At 41.8% G+C, this 20,642-nt stretch overlaps 2 protein-coding genes across 2 annotated transcripts; one reads left to right on the forward strand and one right to left on the reverse strand.

Annotated features, from left to right (window-relative positions):
* Positions 1-2,654: 2,654 nt before the first annotated feature.
* On the forward strand, positions 2,655-5,184 carry LOC109174468. Its single transcript, XM_019323705.1, has 5 exons — positions 2,655-2,893; positions 3,084-3,269; positions 3,569-3,980; positions 4,086-4,295; positions 4,633-5,184. Exons 1-5 carry the CDS (start codon positions 2,655-2,657, stop codon positions 5,182-5,184), a joined length of 1,599 nt encoding a protein of 532 aa, XP_019179250.1.
* Positions 5,185-8,427: 3,243 nt separating this feature from the next.
* LOC109174564 (endoglucanase 25-like) lies at positions 8,428-12,038 on the reverse strand. Its single transcript, XM_019323782.1, has 6 exons — positions 11,669-12,038; positions 10,837-11,147; positions 10,168-10,626; positions 9,724-9,859; positions 9,459-9,631; positions 8,428-9,103 (listed from the first exon to the last, which is right to left on the reverse strand). Exons 1-6 carry the CDS (start codon positions 12,036-12,038, stop codon positions 8,687-8,689), a joined length of 1,866 nt encoding a protein of 621 aa, XP_019179327.1. The 3' UTR covers positions 8,428-8,686.
* Positions 12,039-20,642: the final 8,604 nt, after the last annotated feature.

Here is a 20,642-nt window from a genome sequence, read left to right on the forward strand (position 1 = left end):
ACTATGTTGTGAAACAACTATCTGAGATCAATGCATATCATCCAACCTAAGATTTTCATGGTGGAGATGGTGTGTAGACTACTTGTTGTCCTTGTAGCCCTTTTTTTTGTGAATTAATATGGATATGTGGCTGTTATTTTGTGTGCAAATAATGGATATGTTAATGTAAATTTTGTTGGATAGTCTGTAATCTGTATGGATATGAGGCTGTTATTTTGTTGGTGTGAAATGAAGTAGATTACAATTGTAATATTTTGCTACTTATCACAAATTATGTAACAAGACAATCAATTAGCAAGAATTGCATGTTTGTAGATTTTTTAATTTAAATTTTGTTGGTGTTGGATGGTCTGTGAATTGCCATCAATGGTTGAATTGCATCTTTATAGTACGCATTTCATCATCATCAGTAGTAGTATAAGCATCTTGTTAAATTTTGAATTATGGAAAAAAAAAAAAAGAAAAAAAAAAGACTTAGCAATTTACACCTTTCAATTTTTTATGATGGCATTTAAGTAATTGATGCAATATAACCTTCAACCAAACAAGTTAAAATTACATTTCTACAACTTTAACCAAACACATCAAGTAATCTTACATTCCCAAAACCTCGCATTACCTTCCTGGAGATAATCCTATTACTTGGGTAATCTAAGATTCCGTGAACCAAAGCCCCCTAAAATGCACCATATAAGAGCAAGTTCATTAGTTGGATTTTTTCCGAAAGAAGGAGGAGTATATCCAGGATTAATAGCTAATCCTCACCAAGTTTGTGCTGCCCAAAAGGCCAAGTTCATCTTCCCTTATGGCTTGCTGAATCGCTCTAGGAGGGTGCTCGAACCATGTGTTATTTGCGTCATACTCATAAGCTTGCTTCGCCAAGATGTCTGCCACCTTATTCTGCTCACGTGGTGCATGTATAAAGATAATCTCCCACTGCCTATTTTTTGCCTCTTTGCAAATTGTTATCAGATTACTGGCATTTCCCCCATAATCATCATTGCTATTGATTATGGAGATGGCTTTAGCACAATCTGATTCTATGATCAGCAAGTTCATTAGTTGGATTTTATCCTTGATTTTTTGCATGTCATGTAAGAGAGAGAAGATAGAGAGAAAATAAAGTGGATAAAAAGAAAAGAAAATGAAAAGAAAACATTTATGACCAAAAAATAAAAATAAAAATAAAGTAGTTTCACGCGCCGAGCATGGCATGGCAGTGCATTTCACACACTGTTTGCGCATGTTTTTTTCTTACACAGCTAGGACCCACAAAAATCTCGCTCTTGAATGAGAAAAAAATTAAGATTGTGTTTGGAAACCCAGAAAATAATTTCTGGAAATCATTTTTTGGGTTTCCAGTGTTTGGATGCAATTGAAAAATTCAGTCAACGAAAAATATTTCTCGTTGACTGGGAAAAATCTAGTCATTTTCTGTCACACTCAGAACAAGGTTTCCGACAGGAACCATAAGTTTGGTTTTCGCCGGAAACTAGTTTTTTTTTTTTAATATATAAATAATATTATTATAAATACTTTTATATTCTAAATAAAATATTTATTATATAATTCTACTCATTTTCTACAAAATGAACCAAACACTTAAAGATAGTTTTCTACAATGCAATCTAACATGGAAAATAAAATTATTTTTAAAAAATGACTCATTTTAAAAAAAAATATTTTTCAAAAGTCTTTTTTATTTTTATTTTTTTTGTTTTCCAAACAGGTCCTAAAGAAAAACTCCACTTCCTATTTATCAAAAAACCTATCCTCAAATTTTTATGTTTGAGATTCCATGAACCAACACCCCCCCCCCCCCCCCCCCCCTAAAATGCACCATATAAGAGCAAGTTCATTAGTTGAGTTTTTTCTTTGATTTTTTGCATGTCATGTAAGAGAGAGGAGGTAGAGAGAAAATAAAGTGGAGAAAAAGAAAAGAAAACATTTATGAACAAAAAAAAAAGTTTAAAAATAAAGTAGTTTCACTCGCCCAGCATGGCATGACAGTGCATTACACTCATTGTTTGCGCATGTTTTTTCTTACACAGCTAGGACCCAAAAAAATCTCGCTCTTGAATGAGAAAAAATTAAGTCTGTGTTTGGAAACCAGAAAATAATTTCTGAAAATCATTTTTCGGATTTCAAGTGTTTGGATGCAATTGAAAAATTCAGTCAATGAAAAACATTTCCTGTTGATTGGAAAAAATCTAGTCATTTTCCGCCACACTCAGAACAAGGTTTTCGGCAGAAACCATAAGTTTAGTTTTCGCCAGAAACTAGTTTTTTTTTATTATATAAATAATATTATTATAAATACTTTTATATTCAAAATGTTTATTATATAATTCTATTCATTTTCTACAAAATGAACCAAACACTTAAATATAGTTTTCTGCAGTGAAGCTTAACACGAAAAATGAAAATATTTTATTAGAATATAGAATATTAGCAATGTTATTTTTTGTTGTAAATATTCGTTTCCTTTTCTTTCCTGATCTTTTGGTATTTTATTTCCTTGGCTTTGTATTTTTCCTTTTCTGTCATTAGCTTTCTTGGAGCAGAGGACAACCCTCTTTGTATATATGTGTTATATTTTTATCAATGAAAGGCAAGATTGAATTTTTCCCTTCATTCAAAACTCTTGATTTATTATGGCATCAGGGCCTTCAAACAAAGAAAAAGAGAGTGAGAAGAAGGCTGCTATCATCACCTACGTAGCTTCTTCTTATGCTTTGAACTCCAATGAAAACCCGGGTAGTCTAATCACCCAGGTTCAATTGAAAGGAGAAAACTATGATGAATGGGTGAAGGCCATTCGCATAGCTCTTAGGGCCAAAGAAGTTTGGCTTTGCAGATGGAAGCATTCAACAACCTGCAGAAAACTCACCAGGTTTGGAAGATTGGTGGACAGTAAACTCCATGATTGTCTCATGGATTTTGAATACTATTGAGCCTACTCTACGGTCTACTATAACACTTAAAGAAAAAGCAGCGGATCTATGGGACGACATAAAACAACAATTCTCAATTGCTAACGGGCCTCATATTCAACAATTGCGTTCAGCCTTAGCAAATTGTAGGCAGAATGGTGAGTCAATTGCAAATTACTTTGGACGTCTCAAATTGCTCTGGGACGAACTCAACAACCTTGAACGGGTGCCTGTATGTACATGTGGAGGGTGTAAATGCAGTCTGAGCATCCAATTGGAGAAACGAAAGGAAGAAGAACGAGTTCATCAGTTCTTGATGGGCCTTGATGGAGAACGGTACAATACCATTCGTTCCAATATTCTGAGTCAAGACCCATTACCTAATCTCAATCGAACTTATCATATGGTTGTTCAAGATGAACAAGCAAGGACGATAGTGAGTACACATGACAATCGTTCAGACCCCGTAAGCTATGTAATGCGAGCAGGACAAGGAAATCGTGTTACGCTAGGGGGGGGGGGGGGGGGGGGGGGGGCAAAAAGGATGGAGTGACATGTGGACACTGCCACCACACCGGGCATGATACAGGCGGATGTTTTCAACTCATTGGATACCCTGATTGGTGGGGTGCTAGACCACGATCTAATGGTCGAAGTGGAAGTCGGGGCACTCAACAACAGATTGGACGAGGAAAAAGTGCAACACCAAGAGTCAATGTAGCCCAAGCTGCTGTAGGTGAAATCCCTTCTCAAGCTGTCTCGATGACAAATACAGAACAGACTGCTATTGGAGGACTTTCAAAGGAACAATGGAGTGCTCTCTTGGCAGCTCTTAGTGTCCATAAACCTGAAACCAACCAACGTCTTTCAGGTAACTTACCATGGATTATTGACACCGGAGCGTCAAACCATATGACAGGGACACTCAATCATATGACGAATGTGAGGACAATTGAACCATGTCCTGTTGGGTTGCCGAATGGAGAAGAAACTTATGCAGCAAAGCAAGGCACTGTGGTGCTTGGTGAAAAATTGAGGCTGCAGAAAGTTTTATTTGTGCCTAAATTAAACTGCAATTTAATTTCTATATCTCAACTCTTGGCTGATTCGCCCTATCATGCTCAATTCACTGACAAATCTTGTGTTATTCAGGACCGCACCTCGAAGACGCTGATGGGAACGGGTGAACAACGGGGGGGACTTTACTTCTTGAAGAAGGCAGAATCCATGCAAATTAATAATGTTTTCAGTTTATCGCAAGCAAAGTTGTGGCATCAAAGGTTGGGGCATCCATCACCTACAGTTATGAATTTTCTTCCTAATTTTGAAGATGGTAGTAGTTTGAATAATAGACACTGTGAAGTTTGTTTCCAGGCCAAACAAACTCGTGAACCTTTTTCTTTAAGTTCTAATAAAGCAAGTTCAATTTTTGAGTTAGTTCATTGTGAATTTGTGGGGTGCTTATTGTGTTCCTGCTCTATGCGGTGCTTATTATTTCTTGACAATTGTTGATGATTTTTCCCGTTCTGTGTGGGTTTATTTAATCCGGACTAAGGGTGAAGTTCTCGGGATCCTAAAAAATTTTGTTGCCTTGGTTCACCGTCAGTTTGGCAAACAAATTAAATTTGTTCGGACAGACAATGGGACTGAATTCACATGTTTGAAAAGTTATTTTGATAGTGTTGGGATTATACATCAGACTTCGTGCGTAGGAACACCCCAACAAAATGGTAGAGTGGAGAGAAAGCATCGACATATTCTAAATGTGGCAAGAGCGTTGCGTTTTCAAGCTAATTTGCCAATTGAGTTCTGGGGAGAATGCATTCTCACTGTAGGCTATCTTATTAATCGGACACCCACTAAATTGCTCAAAGGTAAAACCCCTTTTGACATTCTTTTTGGGCGCTCACCTGATTATTCTCTTCTTCGTACTTTTGGGTGCTTGTGTTATGCGAAGAATGATGCTCGAATTAAAGATAAATTTGCAAGTCGTAGTCGTAAGTGTGTGTTTATTGGTTATCCATACGGCAAGAAAGGGTGGTATTTGCGTGATTTGGAAAGTGGGGAGCGATTTGTTTCACGGGATGTCCAGTTTCTTGAGACCATATTTCCCTTTTCTTCTTCACTTACTAAGCATCGTATGTCCCCCATGATTGAATACGTTGATGATCTTTCCAATGACCTTCCAGAGACAATTACTGAAAATGGGTTTGGGGATGATTTTTCTAATAATCTTCCAGCAAATCGCTGAATCAGAAGTGTCCTTGACAGATGAAGTGACTAATATGAATGCAGCGAACTTACCCACTTCTAACTCTGCTTCTAGTGATGATGATGAGAACCTTGGTCGTGGAAAACGGGAAAAACGGGTTCCTACATATCTCCATGATTATGTCACGCACTCTGCTAGTCGCATATCCCCCTTGCCATGTTCCACCTCTTCCAAAACGTCTTCAGGTACGGTACATCCCATATCTCACTTTGTTAATTATGATAAATTTTCTTTGGCACATCGGCATTACCTTGCAGCAATTACTGCTGAGCATGAGCCCACATTATTCTCTGAGGCTGTACAAGCTCCTCATTGGTGAGAGGCCATGCGCCAAGAGCTTCAGGCACTTGAAGACAATGACACTTGGATACTTGAGGATCTCCCTCCTGGTCATAAAGCCATTGACAGCAAGTGGGTTTACAAGGTTAAATACAATGCAGATGGATCGATTGAGCGCTATAAAGCACGACTTGTTGTCCGAGGAGATCGACAAATCGAAGGAGTTGATTACAATGAAACATTTGTACCCACCATTAAAATGGTTACAGTTCGTGCATTTCTCGCTGTTGCTGTTGCTCGTGGATGGCCTCTTTACCAAATGGATGTGAGTAATGCTTTCTTGCATGGTGATTTAACAGAGACAATTTACATGAAGCTCCCCCCTGGGTTTGTGTCCTCATGCCCGAACAAAGTTTGTCGTCTCCGAAAGTCTTTGTACGGTCTTCGTCAAGCTCCTCGGTGTTGGTTTGCAAAGTTGGCAGACTCTCTCACTAATTATGGGTTTCACCAGTCATCTTCTGATTACTCATTATTCACTCTCAATCACAATGGTGTGCAACTATATATTCTTATCTTTGTAGATGATCTCGTTATCTATGGCAATGACGATACTGCTGTGCATCATTTCAAGCTCTACTTGAGTAATTGCTTTCATATGAAGGATTTGGGCACATTAAAATACTTTCTTGGTCTCGAAGTCGCTCGCAACGAATCCGGTATTTTCCTTAGCCAACGAAAATATGCTTTTGATATCCTTGAAAAGACTGGTCTCTTGGGTGCAAAACCTGCTGCTGTCCCACTAGAGGAAAACCATCGATTGGCTTTAGCTAATGGAAAAGAGATGACCGATCCTACCAGTTATAGGAGGCTCGTTGGTCGGCTTATATACTTGACAGTTACTCGTCCAGGTATTTGTTATAGTGTGCACATTCTCGCACAATTCATGCATAAACCGCAGGTTCCTCACTAGGAAGCTGCACTTCGTGTGGTGCGTTATTTGAAGGCTAATCCAGGGCAGGGGCTTTTCTTTCGGGCTGATTGTAATCTCCGTCTATATGCCTATTGTGATGCTGACTGGGCTGGTTGCCCGCTCACTCGTCGCTCATTGACTGCTTATTTTGTTCTTCTAGGAACTTCCCCGATTTCATGAAAAACTAAGAAGCAACAGACTGTCTCGCGCTCCTCTGCTGAAGCTGAGTATCGTGCAATGGCTGCGGCAACAAGTGAATTGAAATGGTTAAAAGCACTTCTCCTTGATCTTGGTATTTCTCATGCTACACCAATGCAATTGTATTGTGATAGCCAAGCGGCATTGCACATCGCTCGTAATCCAGTCTTTCATGAGCGAACCAAACACATTGAAGTCGATTGTCATTTTATTCGTGATGAAGTTCAGTCTGGTAATATTCAACCCTCTTATGTTCATACTTCTATGCAAGTGGCAGATGTTTTGACCAAGGCCTTGGGCAAGCCTCAGTTTAAGTTTCTTTTAAGCAAATTGGGCATTCTTGATGTTCGTGCTCCAACTTGAGGGGGGTATTAAAATATAGAATATTAGCAATGTTATTTTTGGTTGTAAATATTCGTTTCCTTTTCTTTCATGATCTTTTGGTATTTTATTTCCTTGGCTTTGTATTTTTCCTTTTCTGTCATTAGCTTTCTTGGAGCAGAGGACAACTCTCTTTGTATATATGTGCTATATTTTTATTAATGAAAGGCAAGGTTGAATTTTTCCCTTCATTCAAAACTCTTGATTTATTATATTTTTTAAAAAATGACTCGTTTTTTAAAAAAAATAGTTTTCAAAAGTCTTTTTTTTTTTTTTTTAAACAGACCCTAATGAAAAACTTCACTTCCTATTTATCAAAAAACTATCCTCAAATTTTTATGTCTGCAAAAAAGTGAAAAACATTCCAGGCAATTTATATTGTAGAACTGTGGACCTTGGTTCAATACACATAATTTGACTTTATAATGTACAAAATTCATGTTCATAATGTACATAATTTATGTTCATAATGCACATACACATAAACACAATATAATGAAGACAAACACTTAACATAATACACAGAATCTATGTTCATAATGCACAAAATTAATGTTCATTATATCATATTCATGTGTATGTGTATTATAAACATAAATTCAGTGCATTATGAACATAAATTTCTGTATATTATGAAGTTAAATTATATATTGGATCAAAGTGCACATTGTCCGTGATATAACGATTTAACATTCCAAAGAACATATTCAAAAAAAAAAACATTCCAAAGAACCACAAAATGTCGATAAGGTATTGCTAATAGGCAAGGTGGGTCTGACATTGCCGGACAGATTGCAATACCGAGATGCAGATTGCCTTTACACGCTATTGTTGGTCCCTCTCTAGCGGTGGGTTGGTAGTTGTACTTTACACGCTATTCATCGGATCTATTAGCTAACATTCCAACAAATCTATGACTGTTTATACTTGTACTTCACAGGATTTTGTTTGGATGTGTTACTTAACATTCCAACAAGTGTTGTCACCAATTAGTGAGTTGTACTTTTCTTATCAAAATGTTAGAATCTCCAATCTCAATTGTCCCTACATTCTGACCCAACATAGTATTTATAAATATGTAAATCACAGTAATTCAGTAGCTTAGCAGATAGAGCCAAATGTCAGTGCACAAAAAAAATCTGTCCACTTTTGACATAATCTCTAGTTCCCACACAATTGTTGTCAAGATTCAAACATTAATCGTTTCTCAAAATACAACCTACTGAACTAGTGACCTGCTGGTACTAAGTTGTACTTTAAAGGAGGGTGTTGGATGTGTTAGCTAACATTCCAAGAAGTATTGAGTGGTAAAGTAATGGAATGGTACACCTTTCTCCAACAGAAATGAAGAATTATTTGGTGAAGCAAATGGTATGACAATTTATGATGAAGAAAATGACACATTTTGGAATTTATATTTATGTGTTTCAAAATTCAAAGAATACACCACATAACTGGTCTGTTTGTTATATACATAGATCCCTCCCTGTATACAACACCAACGATTCACACACACTCAGATGCACCCACCCACCCATTGTGTTTCTTATATTTTTGTATTGGCTCAAGTGTAATGGTGTCAGATTTCATTCCTGTATCAATCAAAAAGTGGAAATGAAGTGAGTATAACCCAATTACCCAAAGGGTATTGTTTTAAGGCTTCCAAGGTGCTGGTGGGGGAGGTGGGGTGGGGAACATAGGAGGCACTGCAGAAAACATAGTATTCTTGTCGATTCCGACGCTTCTTCCCCCGCCTCCTCCTGCTCCCGATAAAGCCACAAGGGCAGCCACTAAACCAGCATTGCCGGCTAGCGTTGGCTCGGTATAGTTGTAGTTAGTCCGGACATCCTGGAAACCGTCGCGTAGGTCAGGACCAGCAACCATGGCTCCAACAAGGGTATTTGGATTTGGCTTTTTGGAATCCCTCCATTTCCATCCTCCTTTGCAGTTGTACTTGACCTTGTTTTTAGGGATTGATGCGCCACGGTGGTGAACACGTTTTGGATAGTGGTTCCCGAATCCCACGACGTAACTCATCTTTTTCGGGTTCTTGCCAAGGATATACTCGATCTGGGAATTTAAGTCACAGAAGAAATACAACATTGTGAGCATATCAACTAGCATTATGTGTTAACCACAAGGTCACGAGTTCAAATCCCAGCCTTCTTGGTTTGAGCCAGTCAACTATAGACACCCTAAGCTGGTTTACCTCATAGTGGTCATTTCCCAAGTCACAAGGCGGGATTTACCCAGTGCACACCCTCGAGTGGTGGCTGTGGGTTTCCCTCGTCACCCCAAAACTAGCATTATGTGCATAAACATAAAAGAATCGATATATCGTCCTTCTGGGTATAAAATTAAATATTCTACCATCAAGAGAAGAAGTCCCGGTCGAAATTAGAGTTGAGATTTTACATGACATTACCTGTGTTGCAGCAAATTTGCGGAGGACATCAATAGAGTAGAAATTGGGTCCACAGTACCATCCGGGAGTATCAGCAGCATCGAGGTAGTCAGCAAACAAGGTAGCCAAATATGCTGCGTTTACTACATACTGAAGAGGCTGAGGAGCCCCGTAGTTGAGCTGTATCAAACCTCCTGCAACAAGCCCGTAAATTTAAAACTCTATACCGCAATTCTACAGGAACTTCAAACTCTATAAGCCCAAATGTTAAATCAATCAATTTTACCTTTCGTTCTGTTAAATGAGGTGAAGTATGGCAAGTAGGAGCACATGACTATGCTTGTCTGGTTGTGGAATGTCATCAAAATTTCTTCATAAGGATATCCGGGGCTCAAGAATAATCTCATTCGACTCAGGAGGACCTAATAACAAAACGAACAACCATCACTTCAATTGCAATTGTTTTTTTTTTTTTGAGTACTACTGACACTGTTACAATGCAGTATCTGTTCATAATTACTTTCTCAACCTACCACAACCTCCCATATAGGAGATCAACTTGGTGCCACTAGACCACAAGGTCATTGGCAATTGCAATAGTTTAAAATGATAGCAAAGCAACTATTTGTTCGATTACTAAAATTCTCGAAGAAATTGAGTGCTCAATAAGAAAAGAAACGAAATCACAAACTCAAACAAGACGAGTTAGAAAGAAGAATTATCTACTTACTTGAGCTCCAGCAAGCTTGCTATCCCAGCTCATCACACCGTAAAATTTCCCTCCCCAAAACGCACCCGCATGCTTAGCTAGACCTGGAGTTGTCGCGAGTTGAAGATAGGAAGAATTTCCAGTTGCGTAATACAGCCAGGTGGCACCCCAGATAAATTCATCCCAGTAGCCAGTGGAGTTGTAGAAAGTTGCAGCTTCACTACCGACACTGTACCTGCCACGTTGATCCCTAGCAAACTTGAAGAGGGTCCGAGCACCATGAACAAGTTTTTGCGAATAGGCTTTGTTGTCCCTAAATACAATGGATGCAGATGCAAGAGCAGCAGCCATCTCCGCAGCAAGATCAGAGCAACTGTGGCACTCAGTCACAGGCCGAGGATAGTCCATGTCTTCAGGGCGCATCCAACAATAATGATCATTCGGTGTTGTACTCCCTCCTGAAGTATCCCCAGATCCAACCTAACAGATAAACATAAGACCCCACCCACATACTTTAGAAATATTTCGACAAATCAGACCAGAGCGTAAGAAAAATCAGTAAAAGCAGTCATCAAGCAAGCTATCTTAGATATACTATCCATACCCAGAACTGAAGATCCAGCTAAAAAATATCGAAAAGCAATAATAGTAAAAGAATTGTTGTTTATTACTCCGTAACATTTACATTACCTGTGCAACAACTCGATCAATGGTGTCAGCCGAGGAATTGAAGGTTTTGAGGAGGTAATCGGTACCCCACTTAATTATTTCTTTAACATGGTTAAGCTCACCGGTGGCTTCATATTTTGCTTTGTATTCAATCACGCTCCAACTCAGCATGGTCATGGCAAAAGATTGAGGGAAATTAAACTTGATCGCGTCCCCAGCATCATAGTACCCACCAACCAAATCTTTAAACATCGTTGCATCATCCGACTTGCCATCTTGCAACCCGGAATTACCCCTCCATGATACATTATTGTGCTTGGGTAGTTTTCCAGCTGCAAAGAGCAATCAATATCGGGATTTACTCCAAAGCGAAGAAGATCTAATAACTAGTAGGCTAAGACAACAATAATATATGAAACAACATTGAAATCATTCCATTCTCCCCCTAAAATCTGACTTGTATCTGGAGATACTGTTAACCAAACTCAAAGACACTATTGCTGCACCCATCCTCAAAGCAAGATCCTTAGAAAATATAATGATTCTACTGTTTTCAAATTGACCACTTCTTAAAGAAGACTTAAAAGATGAAAAAAAAAATCATCATATTTATAGATCAATCTCAAACATTAATATATTCCCAATAATATTCATCAAATTCACAAACTAAAGTCCAAATCAAGTTAATTACTAAATTGAAGATAAATGAATTTAATTCATTAGACCTGCAAACCAATGAATGATTCACTTAGGCACTAATTAGGTGCAAATATAAAGAGACATTAAAGCATAACCCAGTTCCAGTGACAAACTGAGTCAGTGATAGATTAACAGAATGTTAGGTCACACTTACAACGCTGAGCATTGAAGAACATGAGGGCCTTGTGAAGAGCGAGGGTGTAGTTATCCGGCGGCGGGTCGTGAGGGTGGTGGCGCGGCACAAGCTTGACGATCATGGTGATGAAGGCGGCCAAAAGGGCGGCGGTAATGATGCACCCAACAGTCCACTTGAACACCTTCCGGCTCACAATTATGCACCCCAGATCCACGTACTTCTTCTTCTTCTGCTCCGTCGGCCCCAGCAGCCAGCTCTGCTGCGTCTCGTCCAGCGACCGCGACAGCGCCGCCCGGTCCAGCTCGTGCAAATTCCGGCTCCGCTCGTCATCGGTGGCCGAGTCGGCGTTGATCTCCAACGGCCCACCCCACGGATCTCTGCCGTACATTTCTGGGTATTCGATTTCCGCCCCCTATACCACGCGCAATTCCGATAAAGAATGCGAAATGCGGATCTGGGTACCGGAGATCCGCAAGTCTCGATGCTAAATTTCTGAGCTTTCTTTCTGCAACCAAGACTGTTCAGGACTAGAGGAGAAAGAGGGAAGGGGTGGTGGGTGAGGTGAGAAGAAGAAGAAGTGAAGAAGCGAGCTTATATGGCAATAATGGGTTTGAGCTGTAATGCTGCTGTTTATATTTTTAAAAATTCTCATTTTTTTTATAAGTATTTTGTTGTTCTAATGTCTTGTCTGGTTGGAAGAAAAATATGCAATTTGTTGTGGAGATTGGGACTTCTGCACTGACAGAAAATGACAGTCTGTCTAATTCCGAATCCCTCTCTAGTCTGTAGAGGGGATGGAGGGGAAGGAGATCATGTTCACATTTCAGATTGCATGTGCACAAAGTCAGCTCTTGCTTTTAATTTTTCCTAATTTGGAGTAAGAAAAGGAGTAGGTGTAGGCCCATATGAAAATGAGTTTTCACCATATAAACATTGCCATATACAAAACCAAATGTATGAGTATGAGAAAATCACACTTCATTCCATCAAAATTCTAATTGCTATCTAGAGGTGAATCCCTTCAAAAAAAAAAAAAAAAAAAAAAAAGAGAACAAAGACTAAAATGACTTTGTATAATAATAAATATAATAATCAAAAGAATGATAAAATAGTCATTACCATGGAATTACAATTTCACAAAAGTGTGGAATTGCAATTCATGGTTGAAGGGAATTGCAATTCCATGGAATTGTAATTCCCTCCAACCAAACCATGACATTGTAATTCCATGGAGTTTGGTAGGAATGGAATTGCAATTTCATCCTGCCAAACAGTCCATTATAATTCTTTATAAGATAATATATAATTTATACTTTCTCAATTATTTACAATGTAGAGTTAATCTTTATGTTTTTATTATTGAGGTGATGAGTTTGGCTCTAGAAATTTAAACAAACCCCTAACATTGGAGATGAGAAATTTAAGAATTAAATTTATATATTGTAAATAATTGAAAAATCAATCTATACCACGAATAATGTTATTTTCTCCTTTTGATTGGATAATAAAACTATGGATATGGGTCAAATAGGTCATTTAACTGGAAAACTTTTGAATCTACGCTCGTCGGAAGATCAAGATCTTCTCGAACGGAGCACGAAAAAGTCCAAGCGTGGCGCCGGTGATCCGACGGCGAACTCTGAGAAGGCCATCGAGGTGGTGCCGGAAACACCACTTGCTGAGATGGGCGAGTGCGAAATCCCACAGGACCGGCCACGACGTGATCCGCCACCTTTATCGTTCAGATATGCGGTAGCAGGGAACATGATGGCGAACATTGATCTAACATTGGGAGATCTGGATGGAGATGATTGTTACTCCGATGATGACCAATGAGATGAACCGGACGATCCATTATGCCCGACTATCAGACTCACCAGGAAGGAGAAGGAGGCAATCAGAGCGTCGTGGAGGCAAGCCCTCATCATCAAGGTTTGGGGTAAGCAAGTGGGATACTCCTTCCTGATGCGTAAGCTTTGCGCATTATGGAGACCGAAAGGGAGCTTTGAGATGGTGGCCATTGATAACGACTATTTCCTTGTCAAATTCGGATCCATCGACGATCTCAACTTTGCCAAGTTCGAGGGACCGTGGATGATCTTAGACCACTATCTGATCGTCAAGGAATGGGAACCCAATTTTGATCCTTTGGCGGATACAACCGAGAAAGTCCTAGTTTGGGTCCGTTTCCCATGCTTGCCTATCGAGTACTACAGCGGCGTCTTCCTTAGGAAGATCGGTGATAACATCGGACGGCTAGTGAGAGTCGACCACGCTACAAGCCATGCTTCCAGAGGACGCTTCGCCCGGATCTACGTAGAAGTCGACATAACGAAGCCCCTGTTGTCAAAATTCACGCTGGAAGGACGATGCCAGTTCATAGCGTACGAAGGCCTTCATCTGGTATGCTTCCAATGCGGGATGTATGGCCACAGTGCTGAATCATGTCCGGCATCAAGGAGTGATGGAACAACCGCTGAGGCTGATCAGAGTCACGCATTAGTGGAGAAACCAACTGCTGCGAAGACCGCCGAGATGGATGAAGTTACGACGAAGCCCTACAGTTCGTGGATGGTGGTCACTAAGCCGGAGAGACGACGCCGGCAACGAACGTACTCTGGCAGGCAACGTAGGGACGGGATCCCGGCGAACTAAAGCCACTCCCGTTTTCAGCCTCTGGACAAACTCCAGGATGACGGAAGCTTGGGAGAAGATTTAGCGGGAATCCTGGACGGTGAAAGTAGGGGAGACAACCAAAGAGACACGCATCAAGTGGACCAACGGGCGGCTACCAATGCCGGAGATGGGCTTGGGATTCAGAACACAAATACCGCCTGGAAACAACGTCGGGCTAATGTGGTGGTTAATGTGAAGCAAATAGAAAATCAGAAATAGAGTGGACATGTGAGGGAAACAAAAGGAAAAGATAAGGCTGTGGGTTTGGCACTATGGCAATTGTTCAGAAGGGGGGCCCTCGCTGAGCGGCGGAGGAAGACGAGCATGTTGTGGTTCGGGGTTCACAAGGAGGCAAGGTTATCCATACGGAGCGAGTAACCATAGTCCAAAACAAGAACCCCAGGACCTCGGCGGCCGCGGTCGACGGAGGAGAACACCATAACGATGATCCGGACGCCATGGACAAAGATGGAGATGCAGTCATGGAGGTTGAGGGCAAGCCAGGAGGAGGCGCCGGCGAAATAGCCGATGGCATCTCCTTGGGTTAACCGTGTGTTCGTGTTGTTGTTTCTTTGGGTTTTGTTTGGGATTTTGCTTCCTTTTTTGCAGGTTTTATGATAAACTTCATCTGAAATTGTCAAGGCGCGGGAGGAAGAGACTTCCACCGCGTCCTCAAGCACCTAATTAAAACTCGCAAGCCGAACCTGGTCGGACTGGTGGAGCCAAAGGTGTCGGGCTCACACGCGAACACCATTTGTTCCAAACTTGGATTCGATGAGTGGGTTCGAGTTAAGGCCGTGGGATTTAGTGGGGGCATCTGGATCTTCTAGAGTGGCCCTTTACTCATTGATGTGGTATACACTCACCCGCAGTTTGTTCTTTTGCAGGTGCGAGAAGGGACCGACGAACCGTGGCACCTCGCGATAGTTTATGGCAGCCCGGTACACCATTTACGGAAATGCTTATGGGACGAACTCCAAACTATCAAAAGAGGGATCTGTGGTGCATGGATGGTAGCCAGGGATTTCAATGCGGTCACCTACCAAGCAGAGACGCTTTACTACACCGCCTACTCATCGCAAAGGAGCACGGATTTTGTCAATTGGATTAACAGTGAAGGCTTGGTGGATATGAGATTTAGCGGATCTCGCCTTACTTGGGTTCGAGGGCCGGACACCTGCTTAGCAAAAGGTGCCCGACTTGATCGGGCCTTGTGTACCGTGGAGTGGAGGCAGCGCTTCCCGGATGCCTCTGTTCAGCATCTACCGAGAATTTGTTCAGACCATACGCCCCTCCTGATTTGCACGAATATGGGGATCAGATGGGTTTCAGGTGCTCAGTTTAAGCTCCAGGCTGCCTGGCTCACTCACGAGGGTTTCAGTGACGTGGTGGCTCGGTCCTGGAATCCATCTCGGGGCATGCCCAATAACATCAAATCTGTCCAGGCGGACCTTGCTACTTGGAACAAGGAAGTGTTCGGGAACATAGCGGAAAGGAAGCGAATTTTACTAGCCAGAATTGGGGGGATTCAACGAATCATACCAGACTCCGTCAATAGAGGATTATGGACTCTTAAAAAGAAGTTAAAGGCCGACCTTGAAGACGTACTCTATCAGGAAGAACTAATGTGGTTCCAACGATCACGGGAGGACTGGATTGTTTCGGGGGACAGAAACACCAAATTTTACCACGCGGTAACGATGGTCCGTCAAGCCCGCAACAAAATTAGGGGTCTAAAGATGAGTTCTGGTAATTGGATTTTCGAAGAGTATCGCCTACAGCAACATGTCCAGGATTTCTATAAAAGTTTGTTCACGAACGATGCAACAGAGAACTTGCAGATGCGCCAAGGGGACTTTTCCCCACCGTCCTGCCTGAAGCTTGGCAACAGTTTAACACATAGGTTACGAAGGATGAGGTCAAGGCAGCCACGTTCGACATGAACCCGATGAAGCTGCCAGGGCCAGACGGGCTTCATTCGGCCTTCTATCAGCGAATGTGAGACATAGTGGGGGACGACGTCTTTAACATGGTGAACACTGTAGTGGAAATGGGCAAAATCCCCGACACAATGAATGAGACCTTGCTAGTGCTTATTCCCAAAGTCCATATACCTGAGACAATAAAACAATTCAGGCCTATAAGTTTTGTGTAACGTTTCCTATAAGCTGATAACTAAGACTATTACTAACCGATTCAAATTTGTTCTTCCAAGGCTCGTAGGACCTTGCCAGAGCTCCTTTGTTCCAGGGAGGCAAATCACGGACAATGTGATTGTGTACCAGGAAGTAATGTATACCATGAGGTCAAAGACGGGGAAGAAGGGCATGATGGCCATCAAAATCGACCTGGAAAAGGCCTATGATATGCTTTCCTGGAAGTTTATAAATGACTCTTATCGATGCATGGTTTGCGGAGCAGTGGGTACGGGTCATCATGGAGTGCATCAGCACACCTACTATGTCAATTATCTGGAATAGAGCACGCATGGAGCAATTCAAACCAGGACGGGGAGTCAGGCAAGGGGATGCGATGTCCCCGGCTTTGTTCGTTCTTTGCTTGGAAAAACTTTGCCAGATTATCTTGGCTGAGGTGGCTAGCGGCGCGTGGAAAGGGATCCGATTGGCACATTCAGGCCCGGTGTTGTCCCATTTATGCTTTGCAGATGATATGGTCCTGTTTTCTGAGGCGACCATAGACCAAGTAGAGGTTATCAAACGTTGTTTGGAGCTCTTTTGTGGGGCCTCTGGCAACGAGTGAGTTTTGAGAAGTCGCAGGTCTTCTTTTCCAGTAACGTGAACACGACCCTGGCTAATCACATCTCCAATGCACTTGGCATCGCAAAAACGGAGGATCTGGGTCGCTACCTTGGGGTGCCATCGATCCATGGGCGCGTCACACAGGGAACCTTCGCCGACCTGTTAGACAAAGTGAAGGCCCGTCTGGAAGGTTGGAGGTCGAAAACACTCGCACTGGCTGGAAGAATAACTCTGGCCAAGGCTGTCCTTAGCGCCATGCCCACGTACACCATGTAGACTATGTGGCTACCGAAAGGGGTCTGCGAGGAGCTGGAGAAGATTATTCGCAGTTTCATCTGGGGCGGGGTGGACGCTACAAGGGCCTTGAGTCTTGTCAAATGGGAGAAGGTAACGCAAGCCAAGCAGGATGGGGGTCTGGGTTTCGGAAAATGCATGATGTCAACTTGGCCTTCATGGCAAAGCTGCGTTGGCGCATGCTAATAGAACCTGATAGTATTTGGGTCAAGGTTTTGCGAAGCAAATATAGGCCGATAGAGGAAGACAAACGTAGAGATAAGGTAGACGATTGTCTAATGTCTGGAGAGGGATTCAGTGTGCATCTCACATTCTAGATCGCGGCATCAAACGAGTAATTCGCAATGGTTAGAGCACGAAGTTTTGGTTGGATGCCTGGGTGACAGACCATAGGCTCTACGAACACAAATGCAGACATCTATCCCTAACGGAGTTGCATGCCCACGTCGCCGACTACTGTGAAGCTGGAACCGAGTGGAATTGGAGCTACTCGACGAAGTGCTCCCAGGAGATTGGAGAGCAAAGATCAACGCGTATGTCGTTTTGGAAGAAGATGGGGAGAAGGATACTTGGGGCTGGATCAGAGAGCTCAATGGGGCCTTCTCAGTCAAATCAGCGTATGAGGCTATACAAAAAGAGCAAACTGGGATGGTCGATCGCGATTGGAACAATCTGTGGGCAATCAAGATTCCGAGAATAATGGCTCACTTCATGTGGCTTGTAAAGCATGGCAAAGTGATGTCAAACGTGGAACGCGCTAAAAGGCATTTCACTGCTGACAACTCCTGTTCTCTTTGTGCAGGTACTCCGGAGACTCTTCTCCACATCTTTCGAGACTGCCCAGAAATGCATGGACTTTGGGAATCGCTTCTCCCAGCTACGATAGTGCAATCTCTCAAGATGATGGATTGGGAAGTCTGGCTGGCTACGGACTTACAGGCGCCGTGTCAACTGGGCTTCCCGGAAGGGTGGCAGTCGACGTTTGGGATTGTGTTATGGTGGTGCTGGAGATGGCGTAATGCAAGGGTCTTCGAAGGTAAGTGCGTTAACTTGGCCTTCCGCCGCCAGTGGATACGCGACCAGTGTGCGGAGGTGCAGGTTGCTTTCAGAAATCGGTGGTCACCAGAAGCAGTTCGAATAGGAGTAGGTGAGAGACTTTTTGTAACAACCCAAAGTTTTATTTTATAAATCCGATTTTAAGAAATTCCAAAATAGCCATTTCACTCCATTAAAAATTTTTGCGATCAATTGGTGTTTGAATAAATTATTTTGGGCTCATTTTAAATTATTACAACACCAAAACTTATTTTATTCCAAAATCCTAAATCTTCGGGTACTTCGCGTACCAAGTTCTAAATCGAGAAATCAATCTGATTGAAACCAGGAGAATCCAAAGAAGCTTTAAACAAGTGCTCATCTAGAAAACTTTTTGAGAAAATTCATTTTCAACCCCAAAGTATTTAAAATAGCATTTCTAGTCTATGGTCCATGTTGCAAGGTGGACCAAAAAGGCATTTCTCCTTGTCTGGTCTTTGCTAGAACTACCACCAAATTACCACATTGCCTTCCACCAATCATTGAGTATCCTTCTAGGGTTTTGAACCCATATAAAAGCAATAGAAATCCAACCTTTTCTCTTGATTCCATTCTTTGTCTTCCCACCCAAGAGCTCAGCAAGAGAGAAAGAAGAAACACAGTAAGTTTTTGGTCCATTTTCATCCTTGTTCATCTAGCTTCCTCTCTTTAGCTTCAAATCTCTGAGGTTCTCCTCTTAAGTGTTGTTGTTTGGCTTGTTTGAGACATCTAGGTGGTGAAGGGGGTAGTGGTTGAGTTGGGAAGAAGAAGGAATCCAAGCAAGAAGAAGAGGCAACAAGAGGTATAACCCCATGGACTCCCTCTTTGATTTTGGCTCTGTGAAGCCTATTTTATTGAGTAGGAATAAGTAGAAATGATGAGATTTTGTTGTGTTTGAGCTTGGAAGTGATCTAGTATTTGTTTTTGAAGTGTTGAGAATGTTTTGGATGTTTTGGACATGCTTGGAATAATTTTTGCAGGTGAAAATCTCCATGTGTGTGCACCAGATCAGAGCAGCGGCCCTAGCCGCGGCCCATCAGGAGGGCCGCCGGCTAGAGCCGGGGCCAACCGGGCCTAGGGCACAGCCCTAGGAGAAGGTCGTTGCCTAGGCCCGGCCTTCTGATGGGTTACTTGGGGCAGCTCTTGAGGAGTCCCGCCCCAGGTCCCTGAGTTTCATTCTGGGAGGATTTTGTGCAGTGGTCGGGCCCTTGTGGCTCAGCTACGTGTCGTTCCGGGCCAGGTGTCACGGGCCCTTGTGGCTTGGTACCTCGGGGCTGTCTCGATGCACGTTTTGGCTTTGACTTCGTTGATTTTGGATCAAAAATGAGTATGTTATGATGGATTTATTGAAGAATTTGCTACAGATTATAAATTGGGAAGTTCACTGTGTTTGAGAAATGTTTTGCTCTGTGATCTGATGTTATTTCTTTGTATTGAGTAGAGAAGCATGATCACTTGAGAATATGATTTATTATGAAAGCATGACTAAAATGTGATATTTGATCAATGAGTTTTGAAGCATATTTTGTTGATAGAAATTGTATAGAATTTGCTATGTTGCAAACCGAGTATGATATGATATCCTTGAGAATTTAATGGATTATATACATGGATTTGGAGCATATTGTAGAGTATTTTGCATCTCACATATATCATATTTCGAAAATGCATAAGTGGCCAACGTGAGCTTAAGTATTACTTTCAAAAATCCATAAGCATGTGGTATATCATTATTTGATGTATTAAGAAGTTGTAGAGTTGTTGCATGCATGAGATTGATGCATGAGAGATATATTTATGTAGTATCTATATCGGTGAGGTTTTGGAGGATCCCGTTTGGACTATGTCCTTTCGGATGATTTTATGGACATTGCGGTCCCAATATATGTAACGCGGTGTATTCCCACGTTACGAGATTGGAAACTGCCTGCCAGGCTTGGAATCTTGGTCAGGGGGGTATGCACGCTAAAAGTTCGATACCTGATTCCACAGAGTTTGAGCTTAGAACCAAGTGAGTGGTTTGGTGGACGAGCAGAGTATTAGGTTGGCTAGACGCCGTGCCCAGATAGGTTCATTCACATGATGAAGTTCCTACCTCGTCGATTTAAAGAGAAAGTATGAGTCATTGAGACTCTAAAAGAGAAAGAGTGAGTCATTGCGACTCTAAGAAAGAAAGAAGTGGATCATTG

Source organism: Ipomoea nil, unplaced genomic scaffold, assembly GCF_001879475.1.
Source record: "Ipomoea nil cultivar Tokyo-kokei standard unplaced genomic scaffold, Asagao_1.1 scaffold0642, whole genome shotgun sequence".
In the NCBI taxonomy this organism is placed as follows: domain Eukaryota; kingdom Viridiplantae; phylum Streptophyta; class Magnoliopsida; order Solanales; family Convolvulaceae; genus Ipomoea; species Ipomoea nil.

What these genes read in the sequence shown, in the direction of transcription:
- LOC109174564 (XM_019323782.1), bottom strand. Translation starts at nt 12,038, where the DNA reads ATGTACGGCAGAGATCCGTGGGGTGGGCCGTTGGAGATCAACGCCGAC. An exon ending in CTCATTTAACAGAACGAAAG is followed by an intron (nt 9,632 to 9,723) that starts GTAAAATTGATT and finishes GGCTTGTTGCAG; the next exon opens with GAGGTTTGATACAGCTCAAC. An exon ending in GCAAATTTGCTGCAACACAG is followed by an intron (nt 9,104 to 9,458) that starts GTAATGTCATGT and finishes TTAAATTCCCAG; the next exon opens with ATCGAGTATATCCTTGGCAA.
- LOC109174468 (XM_019323705.1), top strand. Translation starts at nt 2,655, where the DNA reads ATGGCATCAGGGCCTTCAAACAAAGAAAAAGAGAGTGAGAAGAAGGCT. An exon ending in ACCTGCAGAAAACTCACCAG is followed by an intron (nt 2,894 to 3,083) that starts GTTTGGAAGATT and finishes AGCAAATTGTAG; the next exon opens with GCAGAATGGTGAGTCAATTG. An exon ending in ATGGGCCTTGATGGAGAACG is followed by an intron (nt 3,270 to 3,568) that starts GTACAATACCAT and finishes GTGGGGTGCTAG; the next exon opens with ACCACGATCTAATGGTCGAA.